The sequence below is a fragment of the Leguminivora glycinivorella genome, chromosome 13 (genome assembly GCF_023078275.1).
Source record: "Leguminivora glycinivorella isolate SPB_JAAS2020 chromosome 13, LegGlyc_1.1, whole genome shotgun sequence".
In the NCBI taxonomy this organism is placed as follows: domain Eukaryota; kingdom Metazoa; phylum Arthropoda; class Insecta; order Lepidoptera; family Tortricidae; genus Leguminivora; species Leguminivora glycinivorella.
The window spans coordinates 8467826-8494209 of record NC_062983.1 but is presented as its reverse complement, the minus strand read 5'-3'; the positions used below and the strand labels follow the sequence as shown (position 1 = coordinate 8494209).

Here is a 26384-nt window from a genome sequence, read left to right as displayed (position 1 = left end):
CTTGAGCGCACGGACGTCCGATCGAAATCTGGCTCTCTGGATGTTTTGTTCCGTGCACACTGATAGGTCGCGGTCGTTTTACGACGGACGTCCGCGTAGTGTGTTCCGAGCTTAACAGTACGGGAGTAGAAAAAATAGTTTCTCGCTCTCTCGTATGGGTGCTGCGGACTGTGACCTACTGTGAAGCAAAGAACATTAAAGTACTGCCATCGTGTCTACCGTAGGTACTGCGAACTTAGTGCGGTATGATAAGCCAGCTAAGTGACCTTAGGGAGCCTTTTGAGGGTAGATTATATTTACATTTATTTAAATACCTAAAGATGCAGACTATAAAGTCCCACTGCTGGGCAAAGACCTCCCTCGTCTCTTTCCACGTAGGTACCTACGTATAGTTACTATAGTTGTGAAATAAAACAATGACGGCATATTAACAACTTCATATTTCAGAAACACATCACAATAATCACAGTTTCAAATTATGCACTTACTAACCGTAAACAACAAAAAAATAAAAGGATGAAATTAACATTTTATTAGGATAAAAGATATATATGTCTTAGCTATATTCTTGTATAAATCATCTGCGAAAAAAAAGCAATTTAAGTAATAATATTCATGTAAAATAATGTATACATGCATAAAAGCAAAAAATATAAACAAACATCGTAATATTTATGACTATTAACTAGTGAATTGATCCTTAACCTCAGTTAAAGAAGTAATAAACTAAAAACTATAGTTCATTTAGATAACCATGTCTGCTTATCTTACAGTGAGCAGAAAACTTGTACCCCTAACGTATGTTTGCAAGAAGAGAGGGTTTTACGTAACCAAATACTACTATTAGGTATAAGTAATATAAAGTATAAGCTATAAAAATCTAAAAACTTGAGAGCATGGGTATATGGATAATTGTGACCGCATTAAAATACTATTTTTTTTTTTTTCGTAAGCATCTTACATAGGAACTAATATAAGCTTCACTGGTTGTCCAGTAACTTAATAGTCTTAATACTTATTATTATAAGGGCACTATCATACTGTCGAGATCAAGACGCAAGCGGGTGAAAGCCAGAGGCTATCTCGCTCAAAAACACAGAGGGCGCTCTCGCCAAGATCATCGACTTGCGGCGAACTCGTTGTTCGGCGCGCTTGCGGCAAAGTCGTTGCGCGCTTGTGGCCAACTTATTGCGCGCTTGCGGTAAAACCGTTGAGCGCTCGCGTCTATGTCGCTGTGTTCTCTACACGCTTATAATTCGCCAGTGTGATAGAACTCTTAACCATACTGTTTATGTATTTAACTAGGTCATACATAGTGATCAAGTTCTAATTAGCTATTACAAATATTCCATGCTAATTTTACGTCTGATTTCACAATACAATGGAAACTGATTAGTAGACCGTGTCATCATTTGTTTTTTAAGGCACAATCATTTAGTTTAAAATGCATGCAACTTATTTAACAGTTTTTAACATAATAATGTTTTTATATCATGGTTGTATATAGAACTTGTACGTATCGAATTACTGATGAACTCTACTCATTTATTTGTTTGTAACTCGACTCTGTAATACAATAGCACTATCTACATACTGATGTGCTTACAGAAAATACTGTCTAACTAATGTAAAGTAAGTATACGTGAAATAACATCCTGTATATCGGATAGACTTACGTCACTGAATCAGCCAATCATAAACTCGTTCTTTGTGCCTTTTGCATTCAGAGCAAGGGTAGTCGAACGAACGACTAGAAAACAACGTAATGATGAGTTAATATATCGCTTATTTTATGAAGCAAATTGAAAGCTTGTGAGCTTAGAGAATACAACGAACCAAGGACCTTTCAAGTTGCGGATAAAACTGTCTTCTGAATTTTACATGTCAGTAGTGACTTGCAAAAATACCTGTATCGGAACATGAAGACTAACACGTACGTTTAAATAAAAACCAACACATTCTGTATTCAACACACAAATATCACAGATGGAAATGTCTTTAAAATGCTTTTTTTTTTACTTTTTTGCACAATGTCACACCTCGGACACTGGGGATCAAATATATGAAAGAGGCGCGTTCCTAGCACACAGTCTAAGCTCGTGTAGGTGAACGCGTACTATGCTTGTATGAGTGAGATATGACAGGTCGACTGTTCGCGTTTTTGACATGCGGTAATTGTGAGGTAACCGAGAGGGGGTGGGCGCCACTTTCAGCGGGGAGCGGAAGTGGCCATACTGTACGATAGTACTCTTATTAACCGACTTCAAAAAAGGAGGAGGTTCTCAATTCGACTGAATGTTTTTTTTTTTTTTTTATTATACTGTGCCAATGTGTAAGGATTTTGATTTTGATAGAGGAGTTAGTTTTAAGAACTCATATTGAATGTTATTTTTATTTTTATTTTCAAATGCTAATAATGTAATCATTAGTATCATTATTTCTTATCTTCTGACATATTGACACTAAGTGGCATAATTACATTAATGTGGAAACGCGTGATAAACTCGTGACTTGCCTGACATTTCATTGAATATTGTACAAGCCTGTCTCTTCGCCTGTCTTTATAAAAATTCAAACTTCCCTTTAATTTTTAGTAAGTTTACGCAAAAAACTACTAATTAGATTTAGTTAAATTTAGTAAGTTTTGCCCTTTTGGTATTTCGGGTGTCCATGGGCAGCAGTGATTGCTTACCATCAGGCGCATAAAAAACTGCACTAATATTAACTTTTAGAGTGGTAATATAATTAATAAACTTATTAAAGCTGTGTAGGCCAGTACAGTCACCGGCATAAAGAAGTCATGATTTCTGTAAGTACCTTGTCGCTTTTAATCGTTTGACAATTTCGTAGGAAATTTCAAACAAGGCGTTAATATGACAATTCCTCACGTGTGAAAGTCACCACTACTGTAACACCAAGCTAACACTGACATTGGCAAATTCACCCTGTGCAATTGGCAGGGAGTAAAAGCCAAAGTTTAAAAAAAAAAATGACAATTGACAAGGTACCTAAAGAAATCAACACGCTGGTGACTGCACTAGGCGAAGAGGCAGGTTTTTATAGCAATATTTTCTAGGACCAATAGGTAGTTACCTACATATACTTTTTAGCCTTATTATGTAAGAACCACATCATGGCAAACAGGAAGCTAGGCGGGCTTTGCACCGGCCCTGGGGAGCTCAATAACTTTTCCATCTCGGGTATCGACATCTCCACAATGTCTATAAGTTCGTCGTCGACACCTCCACCTGTAAATAATGAAGTACCTAATATGTGAAAATTTCACATAAAAAAAAACTTCATTTAATAAACTCATTATTTAATAATGAGTTTATTAAAGGAAGTTTTTATTATTTAATAATGAGTTTATTAAATGAAGTTTTTGTTTATATTTTCAATGTTTGTGAAATTTATTCAGAGACCATATTCTTAAATCCGCAACGCAGGCTTCATTAGATGGTTTAATAAAGGCTAGCGTCCACTAAGCTCGCCGAGTCGAACCTCATTATTCGCCTTCTGCATTTACTAAGTAAGTGCGTCCATTAGCGATGCCTCGAATCAAATTCATCATTCATAGTATGTATGGAGGATTTGATTCCGCGTGAGGGACTATCCACACACAGGCGACACATGTCTTCAGGCGCGGAACGCGGACGTCAGCGCCACGCCGCCCGAGTGTAATTTAAAAAAAAACCGGCCAAGTGCGAGTCGGACTCACCCACCGAGGGTTCCGTACAAACCTTCAATAGTTGAATCATCAAATGTTATTCTTCTCTACAGACAACTAAATCCCTCAAGACACAATTTCCCACATAACAAGTAATATTTTAATATCGAGGGTGTACTGGTGAAACCCAATAAGTTAAGCAAACTGGTTTTTGAAATTCGAACTATGTGCAATTTCCACAATTTTGTTATTTCAAGGACAAATCGAGATACGATTTATCGGGTTTCACCAGTGAACTCTCGATATACAATTTTATTGTTAGAGAACGTCCAAATAAAATCAAGCCTATTCGACTTCAATAGTTTACTGTTTTGTAATTCAATTTCTATTTGACTCTTTCCTTATATAATTTAAATATTCTTTACCTATTGTAATTGTTAACATACGCCCAACTAAAAGTAAATAATAGGGTAGTTCATCTGAGCTTTGTGAAATAGCAATATTATCTGTTTAAGTTGGTAAAACTGTAGAAATAACCTGTAGTAGTCACAAATAATTTGTTAATTTCCATAGTTTATGCACAGCTTGTTTTTAATTTGAATAAATAAAACCTGTGAAACAATTCGTCAACAGGAAACAATGCTGTTGCGGTAAAGTATAATCTGAGTACAAATCAAAATCTTGAAGTAATAACAAAATGTATCTGTTCTGATTGCTGATATTCGACACTACCTACACACAGGGTCAGATCTAGGATAGAGCAAGTACAGTGGCTGCTCCAGGCACCAAAAAGCAAAATTAAAAAAAAATAATGAAAAATATTCTTTGTTTGAGAATATTTTAAATACTGGTGCCAAAATGTGTGCGTGTGGATTGAGTGAGCACCTTCCGAAAATAAAAAAAAAATATGCTGATCATTTAGTAAAAGTTCTAAAACAATTGTAAAACGAATCTCTGAATTTGTAAAAAGATAAATCAAAAGATACAGTCATTAACACGTGCTCACTCAGTTCTCACAAACTACCAACGAAAACAGTGAATGTATTCATTTAACATATAATGTTTATATACTAACATTTAGTAAAAAATATGCCAACCTACCTCTATAAATTTTAGATCACCTAGTTACGTATTTAATTTTTTACAAGTAGTTTCTTATGCTCACTCAATCCTCACACTTTTGAAAAGCCGAATTTTGATGAAAAACATAAGATTTAGACCGCTATTATATGTGTATAGTTTAGTAAAAGTGAAATGGGAATTTGTAAAATATAAAACGAACCACTAACGTGTCAGGTTTTTTTATAATAAATTTTTGCAAGTGCTCACTCAGTCCACACGTTTTGAGAAAGTTAAAATGTAAATATCTAAAGATTTGTAGCACCACAGACACTCGAAAGTACTTCAACATTTAGTAAAAATTTTTACTAAATATCCACCATCTAATATTTTATATTCGTTGTCTGGTTTTAAAGATATTCAGACATAACTTTTCTCATACAAATGTATCATGTAGGGTGACCACACTATGTTGGCTCCTGATTTCTGGTTTCTTACTAGTGAAGTATTATATTCTTTGTTTCTTACCAATTATCATTCATGTCCTTTTTAATGCATGAATGTCGATATGGTTATTATCCTGACGTCGATAAAAATTACACAATACACATCATCACTAGGCCAAGAACATAACCTATAAACAGTTTGCAGATGGAGAATTAATATGGTATTAGTTTAATATAAACTATTATCAAAATTGAACGAAATTCCCCAATCTCAATATGACAATGAGAAGGCGGGGAAAATCAGGAGCCAACATAATGTGGTCACCCTACATGATACATTTGTATGAGAAAAGTTATGTCTGAATATATCTTTAAAACCAGACAACGAATATAAAATATTAGATGGTGGATATTTAGTAAAAATTTTTACTAAATGTTGAAGTACTTTCGAGTGTCTGTGGTGCTACAAATCTTTAGATATTTACATTTTTAACTTTCTCAAAACGTGTGGACTGAGTGAGCACTTGCAAAAATGTATTATAAAAAAACCTGACACGTTAGTGGTTCGTTTTGTATTTTACAAATTCCCATTTCACTTTTACCACAGAATATATAATAGTACAAGTACAGAAGGCCCACTGCTTTGATGTTCACGACTTGCCGCCTTTTTAAATGCCTACAAAATTCTTACAAAGAAACGAGCCGCACGTGCGCGGCGTTCGGCGATAGGGTTGCCTATGGATTAAAACGAATTAATACTCAGATAAAATGTTTGTCTTGGGTGTTTTCTAGGTATATATACAATATTTATATATTTTTGCTCAAGTTCCAACATTATGGAACTTTCCGTGGGACTTAATCAGTAGTAGGTCTGTGTAGAAATGTCCTATGGTATTTATTTTATTCATGATGTCTATTTAACTAAGCATTATTAGCCATTCCACACGCGAACATCACATATGAACCTTAAAAAACTCGCGACGTAAAGTAACAATAGAAAGTGCGAACGTGCATTCCGTGAGAACGCGCGCCACCCCTGAGTAGGCCGCGAACTCGCGGCCGCCAGCATGTACTTGTAGCGCGACGATAGAATCGCGGAGTGAGCCGCCCCTGCTTTTACTAAACTATACACATATAATAGCGGTCTAAATCTTATGTTTTTCATCAAAATTCGGCTTTTCAAAAGTGTGAGGATTGAGTGAGCATAAGAAACTATTTGTAAAAAATTAAATACGTAACTAGGTGATCTAAAATTTATAGAGGTAGGTTGGCATATTTTTTACTAAATGTTAGTATATAAATATTATATGTTAGATGATTACATTCACTGTTTTCGTTGGTAGTTTGTGAGAACTGAGTGAGCACGTGTTAATGACTGTATCTTTTGATTTATCTTTTTACAAATTCAGAGATTCGTTTTACAATTGTTTTAGAACTTTTACTAAATGATCAGCATATTTTTTTTTTATTTTCGGAAGGTGCTCACTCAATCCACACGCACACGCCAAAATTATATCTTGCTCCACCATGGCTGAATGCTCGATCGGCACTGCCTACACAAGTATAACACTCACCGCGTTCAGTTTTCATGTCATCTGACACTTCACAGAAAAAGAGGGTCTGCAGAGCAGCTTGGACACCAACTCCTGACCTGGGGGCAATTCAATGTTTGAAAATGGGTCAATTTTTAAACATATTTTAACTAAAATAAAGTATATACTTGAGAGTGGAAATAATAAAGTAAAAATGGTTTCACATGAGTATTTAAAATAAGTTTTGCACAGTGGTGGACAAACCTTTTACTTTTTTTTTCAAGGTGGGTCAGATTTACACTATGCATGCATTTTTCCTATAGTTCTGGCCATATCGCACATTAGAGATGGGCCGAATATTCGGTAAATATTCGGTATTCGGCAAGTTTTTCAATGTTCGTATTCGGCCGAATAATTCGGTTGCATTGCCGAATATTTACCGAATAAACAAAGTAAATAACTAATGAAGATCTTACGTATTCCATTGGATAATAAGCTCCTATTTTAGTAGCTTTTTAAGTAACTGCTAAAAAAAGAGAAACCTATGCGTCAAAATATAAATAAATTATTTAAAAAAAAGTTAAAAAACCGTAGTTTAAGAGTTAAGAAGAATTTAGAGTTGTTTTAAACAAGTTTTAGTTATCCACTAAATCATAAAAACATATTTGTAGTAACATATGTAACCATTATCATTATTATCAATCATTTAATAGTTTTAATGAACATATTCGGCCGAATGTTCGGTTCGGTAAGAGCTGAACCGAATGTTCGGCCGAATATTCGTATTCGGCAAAGTCCATATTCGGCCCATCTCTATCGCACACTATTTTGAAGGAATGGTGGTGGGCTGGACATGGCCAATGGGGTATACTTTGCCCACCATTGGATTTGACCATACTTAAAGATATAAAACATTACAATACCTGTAAGAAATAATCTTTTCCATTTTCTCAGCAGGTACATTATATCCACATTCTTCCAACACTTCTTCTATAGCTATATCCAAGACAGGTTTATCCTTATCTACAATCCCAGCACATATCTCAAGGGCCAGCCCCAGAGAAGGCGGATATTTTTCAATGTCTATGGTACCTTTTTCACGGTCTTCAGGGAGAATGCTGTTGTAGTGCATGGCTGTGAAACATTTTTTTATTATTACAGACATCAGGAGGTCTCCTAAGAACTATGGAATGTAAGATGCATGGATATTAATTTTTTATATGGGCCATAGACATATACTGGGTAATTGGGTATACAGTAAGTTTGTTTTCAGAACGAATATTGTATAATTTACTAGACACTAACCTGGACGAAACTGTTTTACTAACACCAGAACCCTTCTCGAAACGTTGAAAATAACGATAGCCACGCTGTCATGAACTGCCAGCAGATCCCAGTTCTTTTCTTTCCCATTCTGAGTGTAGTGGAACCTAATCGGCTTCACGTATTTGGATTCTGGCATGGGTGTTAAACGAATATTTTTTACATCCTCCATGATACAAGTATTTTTTTTATCTGTACGTTAGTCAGTTCACAATTATAAACTCTTATGTAAATTCAGTGTGAGTTATCTCTTAACCACACTGATAATTTATTAAACTTAGATAGTTTCTTAATAAAATTTTACAATACAATAAACGCCGATTACGCTGCGACTGCGAGTGTGTTGTGTCATCTGTCAATGTCATCGGTAATTTCTTTTTTTTTAGACCTATTGTTCCAAATCTAAACGTATTGATGCTGTTTAAAGTTAGCTATTCACAAACACACATACAAAGACGTTACATTAAGTTGGCCTACCTGATTATGTTTAGTTTTTAAGTGAAGTGTGCTCCATGCTCCATGATTTAAATATTTTGTTATCTGTCTAGTTTACTATCAAGTTGACAGCCACATAACCTATTTGTGTCCGATTAAATTATTGTTTCGTATCACCACATAGTAAGATTAGTAACTTTTATTTGCGTATTATTTTTATTACACACTTAAGAATACGTACGAAGACAAATCACCTATGAAATATATACAACAATGTCCAAAAATGCAAAATCAGGGTTTGTTATTAAACTTTCTACTGAAACGGTTCAGAAATTGACCGAAGAAGAAGAACTAGCAAAGAAACAAGCTGAAGATCAGCATCTTCAGGAAGTTCAGGCCACTGGCAGTAACTTAGAAGAAAAGGATTTAAAAGATAATGATGACAAAGTGTCACGTTCTAGCGAAGAACTTTCAACGACGAACAATCGAGATGTTTCACCGTCACCTGGTGCTAAGAATTCCGAAAGTGCGTCAAAAGTTGTGTTGATGGGAAAAGAAGATACTGAACCTTCAGTTCATAAGGATAACATAGAACATAAAGAGGGTTCAAAAACTGACTCCAGTGACAACTCAACCTGGGGTGATTATGCCCCGTACATAACATACGAAGGGGAAGAGGCGATTTACACTGACCCCACCACACAAGTAAACTACACATGGGACCTCAAAACTAATTCTTGGACACCAAAACCGGGCTCTGAAGTACCTGGCAGGATTTACAGTTATGAAAATGATACACACATTTATACTGATGCGGATGGTTCCAAGTCTTTTTGGGACGAGGAAAAGAAAGCTTGGTTACCCAAGGTTGACGATGATTTCCTAGCCCACTACCAAATGTCCTATGGTTTCATTGATAATACCTCCAAAGAGGATGAGGAAAGTAAAAAGAAAGAAAAGGAAAAAGAAAAGTTACCTAAAGAACAAACTAGTGGTGTTAAAAGAAAAAATGATCCTCAATGGTTTGATGCTACTGATGAGACTAACACAAAGGTGTATGTCTCAAATCTGCCTTTAGACTTAACTGAAGAAGAATTTGTAAATTTCATGCAAAAATGTGGGCTTGTTGAGAGAGACCCACAGAGCCAAAAAATGAAGGTTAAACTTTACATGGATAAAGAACAAAATTGCTTTAAGGGTGATGCACTGTGTACTTACATAAAGATAGAATCAGTTGATTTAGCACTTAAGTTACTTGATGGGAGTGATTTCAAAGGAAACACAGTTAAAGTGGAAAGAGCACACTTCCAGCTTAAAGGAGAGTACAACCCAGCATTAAAGCCTAAAAAGAAAAAGAAAAAAGAGCTTGAGAAACTAAAGAAAATGCAGCAGAAACTATTTGACTGGCGTCCAGAGAAGTTCGTTGGGGAGAGATCTAAACATGAGCGTATTGTTATAATTAAGAATCTATTTCATCCTTCCGACTTTGACAAGGATGTTCAATTAATATTGGATTATCAGCAGGACCTACGTGAAGAGGCTACTAAGTGTGGTGAGGTCCGTAAAGTGGTCATCTATGACCGTCATCCAGAAGGAGTAGCACAGATCACAATGAAAGAGCCAGAACAAGCTGATGCAGTTGTTGCTTTAGTCAACGGCAGGTGGTTTGGTAAAAGGCAAATCACAGCTGAAATATGGGATGGTAGAACTAAGTATAGGATTGCAGAAACTGATGCTGATTTGAGTAAAAGAGTTGACAAGTGGGACAAATTTTTGGAAGGTAAAGAAGAGCCTGAAACAAGCAAGTTGTCAGTGAAAACAGACAACGAAACTGGAGTGACCTCAGAACAACCAGAAAAAGCTGCTGTTGAACTTCCAAAGCCCCCAGAAGCATAAATTAATAATGTTACTTTAAGTATTAATGTGAAATAATAAAATTGCATTTAAATAAACGGATCATTTTATTTCTTGCCCTTTATTAGTTTTATTACAATGTTGACTGCTTAAATTAGACTACTAATCTAATTTTACGCCTGCTAAGTCGATGATGTGGACTCATAGACTAATTGCATGCGGAATTGCGGATGTTAAAAGAAGCCATAGTCCTTTTAAATGCACTTGAAAAAAGTTAAACCATAAACAAAACTGACGAACCGTCACGTTTGACACATGACTGCTATTGCCAGATTTGTATAAATTTCACAATTTCCGAGATAAAAATGACACGTTGAAAAAGTTGAATAAAACACATTTATCTTCTTTAATGCAGTTTTAATACCAAATTTACTCTAGAGCGTAACATATACACTAAATTTGTAGGAAATGTTTGGAGTGTTCAAATTTATGGACAAGTTTTATCTATCAGCGTAGCGTGATATTATCGGAATTCTTCCGGTAATTCTCTTTCAGTAGTGTGGAAACCCTGCAGCTGACTTTTTATGTTGAATGCAAGAGAAATATTGAATTCTACGTTTTATACTTATAAATAAACAATTAAATTCACAATTAGACGTAGTCAAATGAGTAAAGTCGTCATCGGTGAATGCGGCAGCATGCGTTGCTGCCGCGCGTTCCCGTACATCCGTCGGCCGAGCTGTCACTTTTAATCGGGGCTTCTGGTGGAGTTTATGAATAATAACAGGATATTACTATGATAATATGGCCGTGCAGTCGGACTCCGGCGGGAAGGATGACGTGAAGACGCAGTTCGTGACGCGGGAGGGCACGTACCGCCTGATGACGCTGTCGGAGTACTCTCGGCCCAACCGGGTCGGGTACACGAGCGGGTCGGGCTCCTCTCACGTGCGCGTGTCGCTGGTGTCGCTGCCGCCGGGCCCGGGCGCCGCGCCGGGCTCCGACGGGCCGCCCTCGGACGACAGAATATGCTTCAACCACGGCAAGGAGCTCTATGTGTATGTGTACAGAGGAGTTAAGAAGGTGAGTGGGTGTTTTATGTGTTCCGAGCAAATACACTTGCTGGCGTACGATTGTTTACCTTTTTAAGTGTTAGCAGTGAGTTTCTTGTTAGAATCTGAAGGTGTATTGTCTTCTCATGTTGGAAATGCACTATTGTTTAACTGTGTGAATGCATTTTCAAGCAAGACTTGTAATTCTCAAGTACTCTATTGTATTTCTTCTAGTTCTGCGTAGATGTCTCTCAAGTCAATAAAATAATATTATATTTGTTGTAAATAAGTGTAAAATGTCACCACATATTAAATAAGACCAGGTTTTTAAAGTATACTTTAATCATGTTACTATAATTTGATTCTACACTAATATTACTATATTTCGAGATACAGAAACCACAGTTTAATTCATAACTAGTGCAAGATTCTTAGTTGACTAACAAAGTAGACTGACAAACATGTAAAATGTTAAGTAACCATGTTTCATTCACATATATAGTTCCCGAACTATACTTTGTTCAAATATCAGGAATGACTTACTTATGGGCATTCCTATTGTCGCCAACAAATGATGATGTTACCCGTATTTAGTTACACTGGGCATTTTAGTAAGTTCCAATGTAAAACTCTAGCTTTTTGACCATTCTTCACTTATTAAGATGTGAGTAAACAGAAAGCATACAACTATGAATGTCATCATTGCTATATTTCCTGCACCTATCATGTTCTTATTGATCTCTGTTTGACCGAAATGTTAGCTGGTAGAGACTGCCTTCTGGCATTAATTTCACCTTTTGTAAAATCTTTACTGTGCAATATATTTTAAATATATAAACCAAGCATGGCAATTTCCATGCAAAGCTTAATTGTAAACTAGACTTACCTGAGAATTTACGAAATAAGTAGATACTAAGGTCCAGTTACATCAACCACATTTGACAGACACATCATCGTCATGCAGCAGATGCGGCAAGTTTTTCAATGTATCGTATTCGGCCGAATAGTTCGGTTGCATTGCCGAATATTTACCGAATAAACAAAGTCTATAACTAATGAAGATATTACGTATTCCATTGGATAATAAGCTCCTATTTTAGTAGCTTTCTAAGGAACTACTAAAAAAAGTTAATTGCCTATGCGTCAAAATATAAATACAATGTTGAAAAAACCGTAGTTTAAGAGTTGAGAAGAGTTCAGAGTTGTTTTAACTAAGTTTTAGTTAAATCCACTAAATCGTAAGAACATATGTAGCTCTAGTAACATATGTAAACCATTATCAGTCATTTAATAGTTTTAATCTTAACATCCGCTTTCTAAATATGGCGTAACCGAATATTCGGCCGAATGTTCTGTTCGGTAAGAGCTGAACCGAATGTTCGGGCGAATATTCGTATTCGGCAAAGTCCATATTCGGCCCATCTCTAGTTTGATGCAACCAGACCTTAATTGAATAATTATTTATTTATTTATTTTAGTAAAAACATGTTTACATGACATAATAGTAAAACCAATGCATCACGAAACTTAGACTGACATAACAAAAAAAAATGTTAAGGTCAGTGTTTACAATTCCTAAGAGCTAGCCCCAGTTTGGAGCAGACTAATTCATGTTATTATAAAATTTCAGATGTGTTAAGTCAGTTTAAAATTAAATTTGTAATTTTTTATCTAAATAAACAGTTCAGTTATTTCTAACAAAAGCTACACCTACCAATTGGCATTTCAGGCTGCGGATTTGACCAAACCAGTGGACAAGAAGATGTACAAAGGCACAAACCCCACTTGCCACGATTTCAACACAGTCACAATGTCCCCGGACAGTGTGGCGCTGGTCATCGGTTTCAGCACTGGTCAGATACAGCTGATAGACCCTATTAAGAAGGAATTAAGTAAATTGTATAATGAAGAGGTAAGTTAATGGTATTATAATTACTCTGCTTTTTACCTTTGTAGGAAATCAGATATTTTATTATTATCAGTTCCTCACAGTATTTTCTAACACCTATAAAAACCAGCCGTGAGAATTTAAGGAATGTTGCTGTTTAAAAAAAAACCTTATAGCAAAAAAATGGCCGACATGCCGAACTAGGTAAAATGCAGACATTAAACGTCGACACAAATTCTACATTATCCCAAAGTGTCATCCTTGAGAAAATGAGGAAGGTCTGGCGACTCTGGGCTCTTAGTCTATGCAGACATTTTGTCTGGATGCCTTTGGCATAGGCCTTTCCCAAATTTCTCCTTGTTTCTCTCTTCTACTCCGGCTACAGCTAACATCCAAAGTGAATCCTGGCCTCCGAAATGAGAGATCGCCACCTGTTCCGATCCTGCACAGCCTCTTGGCTCCACCTTTCTGAATTCATTTAACCATCTCATTATTTGTCTGCCATCCTTTCCTTCTTTATAATAAATCAAGTTTTATAAACAACATAGGACTTGCCTTGCCTCAAAGTTACAGTTTGTTGGTTTAGTGGGTTCACACAGAAGTTGCTTCGTAGGAGCCTTGAGGCAACTTCTAAGCTCAATTTTATGTTGTTGACTGTTTTTGGAATATCAGTATTTATATGTCTTTAAAATGACTGATATGATATCTGTAATTCCTTCTACCTTGAAGTTTTTGGGAACAACCCACTTACATTGTTTAAAATAATAATTTATTTATACTATCGATTCTATTTATATTATTTTGCATATTAAATACTTCAGTTTCATTTCCCTATATTCATATTGGTGCTTTCCACATTCTTATCAGAATATCAATATCTTATCTGATCCACTTCAACAATCAATTGTTCTGTAATAACATTTATCTCTTCATTCTTTATGAGTTTCTTTATTAATTACACCCAATATAATAATACTAGCTTTTGCCCGCGGCTTCGCTCGCGTTAAATTAGAATCTTTGAATGGCTACAATGCCATAACTTAGAAATTAATTTAAGCAAAACCAAGATCGTCCAATTTAAACCATATCAAAAAAAAGAACTAGAGTTTAAACTAAATAACGAGACTATAGAGCAAGTTGACCATTTCAAGCTTTTAGGCATAACCATCGATAGTGCAATCGATTGGAAGTCGCACGTGCAAAATATAAAAAATAAGATATCGACATTCATATACGCTCTTAGTGTACTTAAAGCTAATACAAACTTTGAAGCGTCGCTATCAGCTTATTACGCGTATGCCTATTCTTGGCTACGCTATGGACTTGTTTTATGGGGAGAGAGCACTGATGCATACGATTTGTTTCTTCTGCAGAAACGGTGTGTCCGAATTTTAGTAAATATTCGAAGGAGAGACACAGCTAGGCCACATTTTATAAAAAACAACCTTCTAACGCTGCCTTCTCTCTACATTTTAGAAGCCATAATGTTCGTTAGGAAACATATCATGTTATTTCGGCAAAAGAACGAAACATGTAACAATTATAATTTGAGGACAGGGTATCAGTTAGCGTTGCCAAAAGCGAATCTTGTAATTTTCAAAAAGAGTCCATATTACCGATGTGTACAAATTTATAATAAAATACCGCAAAATATTTTAAATTTAAATAATAGCACCCGTTTTAAAAATACAATAATGAAAATATTAATACAGAAATGTTATTACTCAGTTGACGAATTTTATAGTGACAATGAATTTGAAATCACATTTAATAATTAATTTACAGTATTTTATTGTTAGTATTATTTGCTTGTTTTGTATTATATAATTTTTGTAATAATTATTATCAAATTGAATTTTATATTAGGATTTTATTTTGGGATTTTTGACATAACAGTTTTATATACCTTATTACTTTTCAAATTACTACAAATGTTTAAATTATGATAATGTTTTTTAAGCATTACTATTGTGTACATACAACCTTGCTTTGCCCTAACAGGGCCCATGTGAAACTGATTAAATTCGAAATTTGCAGAATGCTCCATACAATCTTCCACCCCCCGTTTTAGGGAAGTGGGGGGTTAGAAAGACACAAAGTAGCCTATGCCACTCTAGGTACATCCCTTCATCTATTTCCACTTCAAAAATTACGTCAATTCCTGGCGTCGCTCCGTTTTGCCGTGAAAGACGGACAAACAAACAGACACAGACACTTTCCCATTTAAAATATTAGTATGGTATGGATATAAATAATGTTAATTTGAAAGTGAAAACATTCGCAATTAGAGAATTCTTGAAATCTACGTTTACGTGTGAAGTGGAATTTTAGAATGTTTTTCTAGAGAACGAAGATCACGCCACATCACGCAAATTTAACAGACATTTAGTATAACAGAACTTATTATAATGTACAATCAACAGTAGAAAGCGCTACTGCAAGCTAGGTTATCTAAATTATCTTCCTCATTTTTAGGGTTCCGTATTAAATAAAGTCGTTTATTATAGTTTCATTCATTTCCTGCTACCATGCCTCTAGGTGGCCTTTTCCTTACGGTAAATTTTATGCTAATGACATAATCTACACCCATTCAATGCTAATTAAACTATTTGCATTCTATTCCAGAGACTGATCGATAAAACGCGGGTGACGTGTATCAAATGGGTCCCCGGCTCTAGCAACCTGTTCATAACGGCGCACGCTTCTGGTCAGCTGTACGTTTACAACGAGGAGTTGACCTGCGGGACCACCGCGCCGCATTACCAGCTTTTCAAGCAGGGCGACGGCTACTCAATACACACGTGTAGAACTAAGTCGACGAGGAATCCGCTGTACAGGTGGGTGATCGGCGCGGAGGGCAGCTGCATAAACGAGTTCGCGTTCTCACCTTGCGGGACCAACTTAGCCGTCGTCTCCCAAGATGGCTTCCTCAGGGTATTCCACTACGACACCATGGAGCTGATCGGGCGGGCGAGGTCGTACTTCGGAGGTTTTTTATGCGTGTGCTGGTCGCCCGACGGGAAATACGTGGTCGTCGGCGGCGAGGACGACCTGGTCACGGTGTGGTCGTTCAGCGAGCGGCGCGTGGTCGCGCGCGGGCAGGGCCACCGCTCGTGGGTGTCCGTCGTCGCCTTCGACCCGTACGTCGTCAGCTTCAGCGACCCCGAGAGCGAGGAGCCCGAGGAGGAGAGACAGAAGAGCGACGTGCAGTGCTACAGGCTCGGCAGCGTGTCGCAGGACACGCAGCTGTGCCTGTGGGACCTCACCGAGGACGTGCTGCGGCCGCCCGTGCGCGCGCGCGCCTCCGCGCACCTGTCGCCCGGCGCGCCCGCGCCCGCGCCGGCGCTGTCCCCCAACGGCGTGCCCGGCAAGCCGCCCGCCAAGTGCGCCAAGACCAACAAGATCGGCCACAAGCACGCCGAGCTCAGCAACGCCGCCGCCGGCGAGCCCTCCGGCGCCAAATCCAAAACGACGAAAGTCAACAACGTCTCCACGTTAAACATAAGCGTCGGGAAAGCTAAAGAGGAGACCGCGATAGGTGTGAATTCATTAACGCAGCGGCTGGCCGGGTTCTCGTTCGGGGAGCGACGGTCGGAGCACCGGCGGAATTTCAGTCTGACGTCGAAACCGGAGCAGAAATCGGCTTCGAATACGGTGGCGATGCGCGGGAAATCCGCCGGTGCGCCCGACTCGTGCGATCCCGTGAAGCTTATAGGCACGCCGTCGTGCCCGCGCTTCGACGAGTGTCCCGTGCTTGAGCCGCTGGTTTGTAAAAAGATCGCTCACGAGCGGCTGACGGCGCTTCAGTTCCGAGCGGAGTACTTGGTGACGGCGTGCGCGGACGGCTGCGTGAACACGTGGGCGCGGCCGGCTCGCGCGAGCAACGGCGAGGCGCGCGCGCACCGCAGGTTCGAGCGCATCGACCTCGTCGACTAGTCCTGTAAGAATAGGCGCTCCGGATCCGCCGAGGCCCTACTTCATTGATGACGACTTCGAGTCCTAAGGTTCTTTTCCACTGTGAAGAGACATGGAACTGTGCAGTCTGTTTTTATAACTGCTGATAGTGACGTTATTGAATCTGCCTCGCATGTTTCGTCTTTCGTCAATCGATGCCGTTATGAGGGTCTACCGCGACACTCGAAATATCTATGTGTCTCTTTACAATAAACAAGAGTGTCAGGCAAATAAGGTATTTTGATTTTCGCGATAGACTTCCTGATTTCGGAAACTGTTTTAGCAAACGGAGCGAAAAATTGTGTTGTAAACCAGCGTTTAATCGGTTTTAAAAGTGTTTACACAAAGGAAGCATGTTTTCAATATAGTAATAGACTTGTTTAATACGACTTCTATCTAAAATGTTCACTATAATATTAGTCCCTAGTGGAATTGTGATTTTAAATTGTATTTCTACTTTTTTTTTGGTTAAAACTACTAACGTTCAGCTTATCTGTAGACTTTTCTCTGGTTTTCTCGAGAGAAACATTGTTGCATTTAGAAAATAATAGAATTAATATAAGATGTAATATTTCGTACATTTGACTTGACTGTTGAGCAACGAATTAATTTAATTTAATAATTCCTTTGTGTAACATTTTTAAATAAACTTAAACTATACAAAATCATTTTCAGAAGACTGTCCACTTTGAGAGATGAATAGATATAGCAGTGAAGGAAATATGATTGATTTTCGTTTGTTTTGAAATCGATCGAAATAAAATAAATACAATCGATTCAAGTTAAAACATTGAAGGAATTAGTATAGTCTAGGCACAGACCAACCCCTATAGACATCTATTACAAGACGACTCGCGGTGGCCAGCCTTCCTAGTATTTGCACTGATATAAGCGCGGGCGCTCGCCGTGCCCGATCAGTATCGACCAAGTAACAGACCCGAAAGCAGCGCGTGTTTTTCGCAGCAAAAAAATTGAAAAAGGGTATTTTGATAAGTCATATTTATAATTTATTCAGAGCCGGCATAGGTCAACTTACATTGGCCACTTACGCGTCAGTAGAGGGACAGTCATACTTCTGTCCCTTTTCATCTGGCGCGACTGCCCGCCGTCCTTGAAACGGCCAATCACAGCGCGCTTAACACATTCCCCGCCCGCTCCTCGCACCCCAAACACTGGTGACTCGTATCGCGAACCAAATATACAAGACTGCCACTCTATAGGAGGTTCTCTGTGAGTCTAGGAAATTGATTCTTTAGCAGTTGACGATTCACTTCGTGGTTCACTTTACATTTGACGGTTCTTATCATAAGTATGTGTCAACCAAATTTACTTGAACCGCAAATTGCTAAAGAATCAATTTCCTCGACCGTACCTACTGGTTGAAAGATATAGGACCACGGGCATTAGAAGGTTAGGGTCAATCGCGAAATCATGGAGAAATAGGTTTTTTAACGATGTTTTCCAAGGAAAACAAATCAGATTCGCACGATTTGATAAAAGGTTCAATAGTAAAAGTTCTTCAACCTATTTATTCATCTCTCAACGATTATAGATGTAGTGCGAAAAGTTTTTCCATCGTATTGTCACGGAAACGTACGAACGAGTCATGCTATTTTAGCACATGCAAGAAGTACTGCCGTTGACTGAATAGGCTCGTTTCCTACTAGTCAAATCAGCTTATTTTTAAGAACTGTCAAAACGATTTGCTAATATGGAATTAGTATGAAATACTGAGGAGTGACGTCACGATCAATTCATTTACTTTATATCTTTCTCTTTGACTTATTAAATAGAAATTATGTTTAAAAATAACTACTGTCCATAATTTTCTTCTAATTATGTGGTGCTTTATTTCGTGCACTGCATAGAATATTTTATTTTAAGTATAGGAAACTAGCCTATTAGCGGCAACCCACACTAGGCGACGCACGTCGTAAGACGTACGACGCGTCCCAAGCGACGCGGCGCGCGCCTCAAGCGATTGGGGCACGTCTTACGTCTTCCCTATACAAAATGTACTCAGGAGACGTTTTTTAAATTACACACGGCGGGCGGCGCTGACGTCCGTTCCGCGTCTTACGACGTGCGTTGCCTGAGTGTGGATACTCCCTTAGCATGACAAATACGAACGTTTCCGGGAAAATTACGAAGGAAAACTATTATGCACTGCATCTTTGTACTGTTAATACTTACAACGTACATATGTATAAAGTTGTAAAGGTAGATAAATCTGTAAAATAGGATGAAAGCATTTACGAGCGAAGGGCCTTGGGCGGCGTAGCACGCAGACTCTTCTTGATTATTCCATAGAGTGTTTGTTGAAGGTAAAGTGTGCACTGGAGCTTTGTTATGTTAGATATAAATTGTAAATTATGAATATAAGACTATAAACACTGAACAGTGGGCGAAGCACACTAGTTGGATCAAATTTCTCGCATTAGTGTGTCCCCATTGTGCCATAGAGGAATAAGTAAGGAGTTGTAATTCCTTACATCAGTAGGTAAATGCTAGTTATTTGTAGTGACATCTAGCGTCAACCACGCGTCAATTAGCGTAAATTATCAGTACCACTACTCACACTAGATGCCAACAGTGTCTCGTCTGCCAAAAATGAAATATTATAACAGTTTACAACTTATATTACAAGCAGAAGGAATTGAAAACAGAGTACTGATTAATACTATTGTAATAGTAGTTAAAAATATTTGAGCATTAGACTTTTTGTTCGTCGCGATATCTATTGACAAGTAGCAGTACCTACTGATAATTTACGCTAGTTGACGCGTGATGGACGACCGACCGGTTTTGACGACCGGTCTGGCTATGTATTTAAGTATGTATTTATCTATTTAAGTATGTATATCGTCGCTTAGCACCCATAGTACAAGCTTTGCTTAGTTTGGGGCTAAGTTGATCCGTGTAAGGTGTCCCCAATATTTATTTATTTATTATTTTATCATACGCATTTACTGATGTATGGAGTTACAACTCATTCCTCTATGCCATCGTACTTAAAAATAGTGCGAAAAGGACGGCCTGACGTTATATCGTTTATAACGCGACCGTGCTTGTCTGTCAGGTTGCCACCCGCATGGGGTTGCTCGGCCAAAATATTGAATTGGCGCCATTCTTGCTTGCCCTGTCCGTAGAATTGGGACAAATTGTTGTTTATTTTCGTCGTGGATTGATATCACGCCATTGAGCCAAATCTCAAAGAACACAACTTGGGACAGTAGTGCCCTGCCTATGAATATGATAAATCATATGGCAAACCACTGGTTATATAATTTATAACCACTGGTTATGAATGATAAGGTGAAATACCCCATAATGGACGGTGATGCCATTATGGACAAAAAAACACAAATCCTTAAAAATAAGTATCTAAAATTAGTTTCTAAAAACTGACGGCTATGTACCATAAACTAGAGTTGTAGAGCTGTTTCATTTTGAAGTTTCAATTAATTCGGTTATTTCTGAAGGATTTGGCGACAAGATAAAATTCATCAGTTTACTGAAAAAAATATCAAGACGAATTCTTAGTAATGTTGCTAAGAGAGTTGAGTTCATGTAAAAAATAATTAAAAAATAATACTCGGTGTAAACTTGAATGCGTTTTACTTACTGCATTAGGCATGAGATAAGGTATAAAACATACTAGTTTGTTGCTCCAAAGATATAAAGAAATGGCGTTATTTTGCGACTGTCCATTACTGGAACCGAAAAACTGCCTACCTCCTATGATGGACAAGGAACAATTTACAAAACCAAAATTTACAAGAAACAATCCTATGTTAAAATAACTCAAACTAATTGCATTTATGGTATATAATATTGACTCATTGAGTATCAGTTGGCTTTAAAAGTAAAATTTTAAACTTATTTCACTGTCCATAACGGGGGATCCATTACTGGAGAACTGCCGTCCATAATTGGAGAAAAAACACCTATTTTTAATTTGTTAACTATGAAGAAACCAATAGGAGTATCCATACTGCAATACGCTTGAAATGTAAAAGAAGGATTGGACATTCAAGATTTAACACGCTTAGCGGTAGAATTTTTACATTTATGAGTGAAATATCAAAAAGAGGCGAAAATTTTTCTTAAACTGTCCATGATTGGGTCCGTTACCTTATATTCATCGTTGAGAGTCCTACCATCATATTTCCCTTTTTAATAATGGTTCATTTGTACCTTTTTGGTACGGAACGCTAAAAAGGGGTAAAATCATAGCTATTAACTATTATGGCGCCACCTATGCAAACCATTGCTAACTCTATTATTGGATCCTTGTGTATGTGAAGATAAATTATGTTATGCTTTTGTTCCTATCACGTAACAAAATAATATTGTAAAATAAACCAGAAATATATGACTATAATTCATACTAAACTGAACTGTTACCCCATAAATCAGAATAACAGCGCCATCCTGACAATCCATACTAATATTATAAAATGGGGAAGTGTGTGTGTTTGATTGTCCGTCTTTCACGGCAAAACGGAGCAGCGAATCGACGTGATTTTATAGGTGGAGATTTTTGAAGGGAGAGTGACATAGGCTACTTTTTGTCTCTTTCTAACGCGAAGCCGCGTGCAAGAGGTAGTAGTCATATATTTCTGATCAGGCTTTAAATAAATGTGCGCGTCTTGCCATATGGCTTAAATGTAAGGTCTGATACAGACGAATGATACGCAACGTAAAAACTGATAGGCACGCCGACGTTGCTGTTCATCTGTATGACCCCCTAAGAGCGTAATACTTTGTATGAATGTGATGGAGGTTTGATACTATGAAGGTATCGTCTGTTCAGTGGCGCCCTCATTAAGGGGTGTTTAACCTTTTCGCCACTGCGTCAACGACATGTTAAAGTATCAGCAACGCCATGACAATATTGCAACAAAACTGCCCTTTTAAGGCCGTTTACAAATTATCCGATCTGATACCGGATGTCGGAAGGATTTTAATGGAAATAATCCAAGATGGCGCCTGTAATGTATGGGATATCGGTCCGACATCCGATATCGGTTCGGATATCCGATATCGGTTCGGATAATGTCAAAACGCACTGTCTTATCTTATAACCAGAGATCGGATTTTTGTGCGTGGCGGCGAAAAGGTGAAATCTGGGGTAAATTAAATAGAAATTAATTGGTTTCATAGAAAACACAATTCTCCTAATGAGGACGCTACTTAACGGTCGGTGTCTACACTGTCTACTGAATAAACGGCGTTGGGATACAGATGTAGTGCGAAAAGGGTTTTCTTCGTATTTTTCCGGAAACGTTCGTATTTGTCATGCTAGTTCAGTCAATGTCAGTACATCTTGCACTGAGACTGACTGAAATAGCATGACACGTTCGTAACTTCGTACGTTTCCGTGACAACACGAAGGCAAATCTTTTCTCACTACACCTGTACCTAACTACAATAGCGGGTTCATTTTGAAAGTAGTGGTGATATTTACTACTGAAATCACTCGCTATGAAAGTAAGCGAGATGCTTTGGTAAACTTTGCAGCAGTTGTTGTTGCTGAAGTATTTAGTGATTTCTTGTCTCATAGATATTGACTATTATCAAAAGTACGGCGCTGGACTTACATTTTTTATGGTCTTATAACTGAAAGTCCCAACGCCTTACGCAAAAAGTGCAATATTTATCAACCTGATGTGTAAGAAATATGAAGTATGAACATAGAGGAATAAGTAGGTACCTCAGGAAAGAGTTGTAATTCAATACATCAGTAAATGCAACTTATTTGTGGTAACATCTAGCGTCAATCACTCTTCAAATAGCGTAAATTATCAGTACCATGTCGCGTCTGCCAAAAATGTAATATTAATATTATAAACAGTTTACAACTTTTATTACAAGCATAGGGAATTGAAAACAGAGTACTGATTAATACTATTGTAATATTAGCTAAAAATTGTTGAGCATTAGACTTTTTGTTCGTCGCTACATCTATTGACAAGTAGCAGTACTGATAATTTACGCTAGATGTCGCGTGGATGACGCTAGATGTCACTACAAATAACTTGCATTTACTGATGTATGGAGTTACAAACTGTTTCACTTACTTATTCCTCTATGGAGTCTATGGTATGAATGTCAATTGCACAACAAAGCTCCAGATACGATAGACAGGTTACAGCCCAGCCGATTGTTAGCTAATATAGGTACTATTTATATCTTACCCCATACACTTTCACGTGGCATATGGCCATCGGCTGGGCCAAGATTCTAGATAGCAACAGAAATGAGATTTAAATTGTATAGAAAAATGTAAATTGTAAATCGTAAGTTAATATAATTCCTTCTCAGCTCACACTTGTAAATATAGTTGTAAATTAGTTTGTATCGCAATCCAAGATTGCCTATCCCACACTCTTAGTTATACTTGAGGGATAATATTTATTTGATTTTTTTATTACATTTAAATGTTGACTTGTCTGTGAGACTAATCGAATTGTAATGTCAGACTTGTTGAAGTTTTGTTTTATTATTAAGTTTCAGCTATTAGAGTAGGTAGGGTAGTGGAATTATTTTATTGTAATCGTCTTGCTGGATTTATTTGACTTGTACCCTGCTATTTTGGTAAATAATCTTGTGCTACAGTCACTGGCAATAAAATCGAAAAAAGTTAGGGCCGCAAAAATATCTGACTAATCTGACACAATTTTATTATCTCTAGAGCCATAAGAACGTGTCATCATATGTGAGATATTGCCGCTGACTGTACATATGTATGGAACAGCTAATGTAATTAAGGTGACAGTATTCGATTTCATACTAATATATTGTGGCCTAGTTTTAAAAATGCATATTTACTTCATTGAGTTTCATGGCTACGCGATAGATAATTTTTTCGCGCGAGAACAAAACACTACAGTCTGGCAATAGAGTGGCAACATCGTCGTTTTGTCCCATTCAGGCACTGGTCCCACCGCGAACTAGTAAGCTATCAGCTATAAAAAAAACGAACAAAAGATAAGCACTCCCGTACAAATAAAAGAGACACGGCGATATTGATAGCTCACCGCTGGGCGAGTAACTATAAATATCGCCGTGTCTCTTCTATTTACGCGTGAGTGATTATCTTTTGTTCGTTTTTATAGCCGATATCTCATAGTTTACTAGTTCGCGGTGGGACCAGTGTCTGAATGGGACGAAACGACGATGTTGACGTTGATGTTGATGTTGACGGTGGGATCAATATGTGTAAGAAAACGGGATGACATTAGTACGATGTTGCCACTTATTTATTTTTACTATTTTTTGCCAGGCTGCAGTAGACGTTGGTTCCATTATATAATTTATATATGCACGAAAAACCGAAGGGGCAATAGGAATATTAAACTGATAATATATTTAAGACTACTTATCTCTGGGTCCCTTTCCATGTAATAACATGGATTGTGATACCACGGGTCCACATATAACGTGTATCCGGACGAGGCAACTGCCACGCGAAGTTTGTTTTGTGTGTTTAAATAAAAAGTTTTATTCGAAAACGTTCGACGTATCGAAACTGTGCTGACTGCTGAGGTACAAGTCAGATAATTCCATTTGGTCATATAGATCGTGCAATTTAATAAAAGGATACAACTTGCCATATGTATTTGATTCTGAACCTATGGACATATCGGTAATTCCTAATACACATTAAGAAGCCCTTTCCAGAAGGCTGGGCTCAATAAAAACAAACTGACATGTGACCCAACTGTTGGTCTCTTGGGGCGTCGTACATGCTTCGAGAGTTCGGGCGTAGCAGTATTCGGGTTAAATATTATTGGTAGCGTTCTGATATTAAAGGCTTAATTTCAGGGCCCACGCAATATTCGCTCTCGATCTAATGGGTCGACACATCGTTTGAGAAATGCTGGTTTAATGTGGTCCATACTGTTCATAGCACCCAGGTGATAGAGCCCATAGCCTAACGTTTTATGCAAGGCAAAGGCCTCCACGCAACCCTGTCGCTTTAACTTTCCCGCCAATTCGGATAAAATGTGTCATGTGTCCCAAGTCATCGCACCATTTCTTTTTCGGTCTGCAGAACTTTGTTGAAAATGAACCTTCTTAGTGTTGAAAATCCTTTCTGAATGCCTTGGTCATTAAATATTAAAATGATTTGCGAACTTTTCCTACAGTAGAATATCAACTTTAGTATTCCCGATATAAGGTTCAAATTACATTGCCTTATCAAGAAATTCTTCAAAATTGTTTAACCTGTGCTAATTGAAATATCTTCGATTTTTGGATAAACCATGTAGATAATTAATAAAAAGGGACGCCTGTATGCATAAAATCAAAGTAAACGTGTAAATGTAGGTACATATTTTATTATTGATCAAGCGTCTACTAGGTTCTAACGAGACAATCCGTAGGGCTTTCGACAGAAAGCCAAATTATAATTAAAATAAAAGAAAAACTATCAAACGTGAACTTCATTATTTTTAAAATCGGGACTTAATCGCGTATAACTACATATTAAACTGACCTCCAACGTTTCAAGGACGGCGTTGTCCCCGTGGTCTCGGAGAAGACTGGCTTGAAATGACATCAACACCTTCTGACAGCCGCACGAGTTTTTCGAACTACCCGCACTTGGTTTTGATTATCAACTTGAACTGTTTGCGCACTAGGGATGTTACTCTGTCGACATACAACACTGACGATATTTGATTTAACGAATAATGATGTGTAATAATCGTGAAAGTTTAAATCAACGTGAACTTCGTTCATGTGTAGGGTTCCGTACCTAAAAAAATAATAATATATTACTCTGGTACATAAGTAACCGAAACAACTTTCCCAAGACAAGACTGTAATTGTACTTTGCCGTATTTACAAATGCATCTAGATTTTGTGTGAAAATTTTTTTTTTTACATTAAGGTACGGAATCCTGGTTATCATGGACATAACATTCATTCCGATGAAACCAGTATTTGGTCTTACTCACAACAAAAAAAAAACAAAAGTTAAGTTACCCTAAATAGCACTATGTTATTCTCGGTTTTACCCTTCTCGAAAGTGAAAATGTTAAAAAATTAAATAAATATATTTCCTAGAACATTGGATCGGGACAGGTAAGTTAAAACAAGTATATTTTTGATGGAAGCAAAAATTTTATTCCTGATCTCATAGACCTAGCAATTTGGCTATTACCT

At 37.5% G+C, this 26384-nt stretch overlaps 3 protein-coding genes across 3 annotated transcripts; 2 read left to right on the top strand and 1 right to left on the bottom strand.

Annotated features, from left to right (window-relative positions):
* Positions 1-422: 422 nt before the first annotated feature.
* Positions 423-8421, bottom strand: LOC125232475 (uridine diphosphate glucose pyrophosphatase NUDT14-like). The gene is made up of 5 exons (XM_048138157.1): positions 8010-8421; positions 7628-7838; positions 6747-6823; positions 3098-3248; positions 423-1750 (listed from the first exon to the last, which is right to left on the bottom strand). Exons 1-5 carry the CDS (start codon positions 8197-8199, stop codon positions 1678-1680), a joined length of 702 nt encoding a protein of 233 aa, XP_047994114.1. The 5' UTR covers positions 8200-8421; the 3' UTR covers positions 423-1677.
* A 140-nt stretch (positions 8422-8561) lies between these two features.
* Positions 8562-10432, top strand: LOC125232474 (HIV Tat-specific factor 1 homolog). The gene has a single exon (XM_048138156.1). The coding sequence runs from the start codon at positions 8736-8738 to the stop codon at positions 10356-10358; it is 1623 nt and encodes a 540-aa protein (XP_047994113.1). The 5' UTR covers positions 8562-8735; the 3' UTR covers positions 10359-10432.
* A 72-nt stretch (positions 10433-10504) lies between these two features.
* LOC125232473 (WD repeat-containing protein 20) lies at positions 10505-18018 on the top strand. The gene is made up of 3 exons (XM_048138155.1): positions 10505-11399; positions 13098-13280; positions 15882-18018. The coding sequence occupies exons 1-3, from the start codon at positions 11121-11123 to the stop codon at positions 17190-17192; spliced, it is 1773 nt and encodes a 590-aa protein (XP_047994112.1). The 5' UTR covers positions 10505-11120; the 3' UTR covers positions 17193-18018.
* Positions 18019-26384: the final 8366 nt, after the last annotated feature.